The sequence below is a fragment of the Brassica napus genome, chromosome C9, assembly GCF_020379485.1.
Source record: "Brassica napus cultivar Da-Ae chromosome C9, Da-Ae, whole genome shotgun sequence".
NCBI lineage: Eukaryota > Viridiplantae > Streptophyta > Magnoliopsida > Brassicales > Brassicaceae > Brassica > Brassica napus.
In genome coordinates, this window is record NC_063452.1 from 17,464,918 (window position 1) to 17,469,959 (window position 5,042).

Below are 5,042 nucleotides of genomic sequence, written 5' to 3' on the forward strand. Positions count from 1 at the left end.
TATTTTTTTTATCAAATCTTTATTATTCAAAATCATTAATTGTCATGTGTACTTCAGCCACATTAGGCAAATCCGTAAATTTTATTTAAAAAAATAATAATGTAAATTAATGATGAATTTATTGTTATTTTAATAAAAAATTTTTTATATAATTAGATGGACCAACATATTTCTCTAATGATTCTAAGAATCATTCTAGTGATGACATGTGGTAAAAAAAAAAGTTGTAATGCTTATCAAATAATATATAGGGGATTTAACATTATGCAATATATGGATGTATGTCATTTAAGATTTACGATGAAAAGCCACTGGTTGGGGGGTTGGGGCATAAGTGTCGAACCCAAATTGATCAGAATTTCACTGTAATCAGACTTAAGATAATTTTTAGGGAGTTTTGCTAAAAAAATGACAACTTATTTTAGATATTAATATATTATCCCCTTAAAATAAAATCAACTTTAGGCACTTTAGACAATGACTATCCTTACATTTTGTAAAAATTCATATCAATTTAATGAGAAGTCAAAAAAGTAAAGAAAGATAAAAAAAATATAATCGTAATATACATGTGCATTTAGGAAAAATATATTTGTTATTAAATTATTGTGTAAAGAGCCATTTCAAAAATTGTCCAAAGGTTGTAGAAGATATGATATTCCAGATACGATAAATTAGAAAGAACGATTTGCAGAAAACACATTAATCTACTGGAACTAGAAAAACGTAATATGATGCATATTTTTCCATCTACTTTCGTAGAATATTCAATCTATTATTTGTACTATGTTCTAAAAGATGGCAGATCTGATCGTCTACACTTTAGCTCATGTCTACTACTGATAATACCTACATTCTACTATTTTATCTTTCAACTGCTATCAGCAGAATATAACATCTACGGCAATGGCAGATTCAGAAATATTTTTTACCAATGTCATAAATTAATTTAATAATTTAAAATTAAATATTATTAAAAATATTTATTATATTTAATATAAATTTTAATTTATTTTATTTTGTGAACTGTAGCAAAATTGGCTAAAATTGATACTACAGTGGAGGTTTGTCTTCAAGTTGCATGCGTCTCATCTCCTTTGCTGATGTATTTGCCTGCTCTTCGTTTCGATCTTTCATCCGGTTGTTTCTCAATCTGATGTTTGAATGGTTTGTGGCGATTTGCTCCCTGTCTACGACTGAGAGGTCTGATCGAGTTCCAGTCTCTCACTTGCTTCATCAAAGGCATCTCCTTGTCACTCCTTTATCGAATCCGACTCCGTCGTTTCCTGGTAATTTTGGAAATGTATTAATTAAAGAGGAAAAGAAAAAAAAATCTTAAAAAGCAGGTTAATTAATAACTTCAGTGGCATACCATTGTAAATAAGTTAAAAACTATGGGATCTTTTAATAATATAGATAGTTTAATATGATATGTAAATTTATATTAGCTAGGTGTTTGGCCCGCTGATGCGAACATAAATATTTTATAGGTACTGATTAATACATTCATTACTAAATAAAAACTATAATATATATTATAATTAATATTTTCATCTAAAAATTCTTATGTCTTATAATTGTTTGTAATTTTCTTTGTATATTACAGTATATATAGGAAATATCTTCTTTTTTTTAAACACATCATCTTTTCAATTATATAAAATTAAGAATTTACTTGATGAATATTTAATTATGCGCTTTTTTATTTTAATTTTTAACTTTTTAAAAAAAAAAATTTCAGATAACAACACTATATGATTGAGATGTATTTATGTTTCATTAATTATAACTAATTATCCAATAATATGATTAAGATAAACTATAAATCTACTATTCCATCTGTTTCATAAAAATTGTCACTTAGACATATCTCATACATATTAAGAATAATGATTGAGATGTATTTGTGTTTTCATTAATTATAACTAATTAACCAATAATATTTGAGATAAACAAATTTATTTATAAAATCAATGCATTTTGCAATTAATATTTAGCTAAAAGTGATTATAAATTACATTGAAGTTATACTTCCCCACTTTCACTATTCAGCATATTCCAAGGGCACAAAACACAATGACGGATAAGCTAGCACGAGGTGCTAGGACTCAGCCTTCTGCTATGGTATATGTTGACTCCGTTCCTCCGAGATGGTTATCGGCTCAGAAATCTACTTAGTTTGCTTCTTTGTTGAAAAAAAAAAAATTACATTGAAGTTATAGAATGCTAAATGGACATTTATTCAGAAATAGAGGAAGTATAAACTTGTGTCCTGAACTAGTTTCTCAATAAGGATATAGAACCAAATTAATTCTAGACCATGGTCATAATCTAGTTTCTCTTTAAATTTAGGATAAACATGAACAGTTGGACGATCGATCAACCTTGTTGAAAAACTAAAAGTACAGAACAGATGGAGATTTGAAAATAACTAGATAAGATTAGTTGAATATTATATTTTACTAATTGAGAAACAACTAGAAATTAGAAAACTGGTGATTACTTTCTATCTTATCAGATTATCTTTCTAAATTTGCTCTAAAAGATTCACTTTCCTTCTCCAAATACGCGCTTTCTTCCTATATAAATACCGACTTAGTTAATCGTCTTGTAATATAATTACATTTAAGATCAAAAGAAAAATTAAGAATGAGAGGTAAATATCTTTCTTTACTAGTGGTGCTGATTGTCTTGGCCTGTAACGAATCCATTGCCAAGAACAGCTCTTCAACACCTAAACTGAAACGAAGTGATTTCCCAAAAGATTTTATTTTTGGATCTGCAACGTCTGCTTACCAGGTAGAAGGAGCAGCTCATGAAGATGGTAGAGGACCAAGTATCTGGGATACCTTCTCTGAAAAGTACCCAGAGAAGGTAAAAGATGGTAGCAATGGATCTGTTGCAGACGACTCTTACCATCTTTACAAGGAAGACGTGGCTTTATTGCATCAAATTGGTTTCAATGCATACAGATTCTCAATCTCGTGGTCTCGAATCCTGCCACGTGGGAATCTAAAAGGAGGAATCAATCAGGCTGGTATTGACTATTACAACAACCTAATCAATGAGCTTTTGTCCAGAGGAATCAAGCCTTTTGCCACAATTTTCCATTGGGACACGCCGCAAGCCCTTGAAGATGCTTATGGTGGATTCCGTGGCGCAGAGATTGTGAATGACTTCCGCGATTATGCGGATATTTGCTTTAAACATTATGGAGATAGGGTGAAGCATTGGATGACACTGAACGAACCATTGACAGTAGTGCAACAAGGGTATGTTGCGGGTGTAATGGCCCCAGGAAGATGCTCCAAATTTACTAACCCTAATTGTACAGCCGGAGATGGATCCACCGAGCCTTATATCGTAGGTCACAACCTTATCCTTGCTCACGGAGCAGCCGTCAGGGTCTACAGGAAAAAATACAAGGTAAGTGTTAATAAATTTCCGGGTTTTTCTTGTTAGACAAGTTACAAAAATTGACTGTGTATAATTCTATGAATCACCCAATCTTAGTATGTTTATTCCAGTTCTGATTATATATTAAAATCATGCTCTTGAATGTTGTATAACGTACAGGCGTTACAAAAAGGTCAAGTCGGTATTGCTTTGAACGCTGGTTGGAACTTGCCCTATACAGAATCAGCCAAGGATAAGTTAGCCGCGGCACGCGCCATGGCCTTCACATTCGACTACTTCATGGAGCCACTTGTGACCGGTAAATACCCGGTCGACATGGTCAACAATGTGAAAGGCGGTCGCTTGCCTACATTCACGGCAAAGCAATCTAAGATGCTTAAGGGCTCTTATGATTTCATTGGCATAAATTATTACTCTTCATCATACGCAAAGGATGTCCCTTGCTCCACTGAAAACGTTACAATGTTCTCTGATCCTTGTGCAAGCGTCACAGGCGAAAGAAACGGAGTTCCCATCGGTCCAAAGGCTGCCTCGGATTGGCTTTTGATATATCCGAAAGGAATTCGTGATCTTGTCCTCTATGCAAAATACAAGTTCAAGGATCCTGTCATGTACATAACCGAAAACGGTAGAGATGAAGCTAGTACCGGCAAAGTTTTCCTTAAAGACGGTGATAGGATTGATTACTACGCTCGACATCTCGAGATGGTTAAAGATGCTATCTCTGTTGGAGCAAATGTAAAGGGATTTTTTGCTTGGTCGTTGCTAGACAATTTCGAATGGGCAATGGGATACACGGTTCGGTTCGGGCTGGTTTATGTGGATTTCAAGGATGGATGTAAGAGATACCCAAAGAAATCAGCTCAATGGTTCAGAAAGTTGTTGAATGGGAAGAAAAGCATGTGATGAGATTATGCATTCCATTTTATCAACATCTCTGTTATTCTGAGAGATTTACTATTATGTTTTTCTACTTTGCAAATAATAAGCAGTGGTTATTTTATACAACTAATCCAACTGATATGACAAAACCGAATTAATACCGTGATAAGTACTATTTCATCTTTTGATCATGGACTATGCATCATCGAACAAATTATATAAATGATTGGCAGCACTATAAATGATGAGTAAAATGCACATACATATAACTACGACTAATTTAGCTGACCGAAGCGACTATGGTAACAGTATACCTACACACAGATGTTGGTCAAAAAGCGGAGTCATGACAAGGTTGAGAACAGAGCTCAGAGGTGATTGGTTGGACTATTATAACTATAGAAATTTTACTTTACAATTTAGTCCATAGGATTTTATGATTTAACTTTATGGAAAGTACCTTTAAAATTTTCTACAGGTAAAAAGATGCGTCTTTAGAAAATAAGATTTTTACAACCATTTTTTATGTTTTTGGCTGTGATTTTATTTTTTTTGGTTGTAGCTTTTAAAACCAACTAGAATTTGATTTGCGCTTTAAAGGATTATTTTTTGCTAACTTATTTATGAATTTGTATGTCTGTTCACTAATATGTTTAGATCTAGACGTGTGTTTTTTGTTTGGTTCTAATTTTTTTCCAGTTTGATTCCGGTTGGGAAAAATGTATATTTCAACCTGAACTATA

General features: G+C 32.6%; 1 protein-coding gene across 1 annotated transcript; it reads left to right on the forward strand.

The window, feature by feature from the left end:
• Positions 1 to 273: 273 nt before the first annotated feature.
• Positions 274 to 4,429, forward strand: LOC106427388 (beta-glucosidase 15-like). Its single transcript, XM_013868114.3, has 2 exons — positions 274 to 3,426; positions 3,577 to 4,429. Exons 1-2 carry the CDS (start codon positions 2,650 to 2,652, stop codon positions 4,321 to 4,323), a joined length of 1,524 nt encoding a protein of 507 aa, XP_013723568.1. The 5' UTR covers positions 274 to 2,649; the 3' UTR covers positions 4,324 to 4,429.
• Positions 4,430 to 5,042: the final 613 nt, after the last annotated feature.

Coding starts and splice junctions, on each gene's coding strand:
- LOC106427388 (XM_013868114.3), top strand. CDS start 2,650: ATGAGAGGTAAATATCTTTCTTTACTAGTGGTGCTGATTGTCTTGGCC. Junction 3,427..3,576: donor TCTACAGGAAAAAATACAAG/GTAAGTGTTAAT, acceptor TATAACGTACAG/GCGTTACAAAAAGGTCAAGT.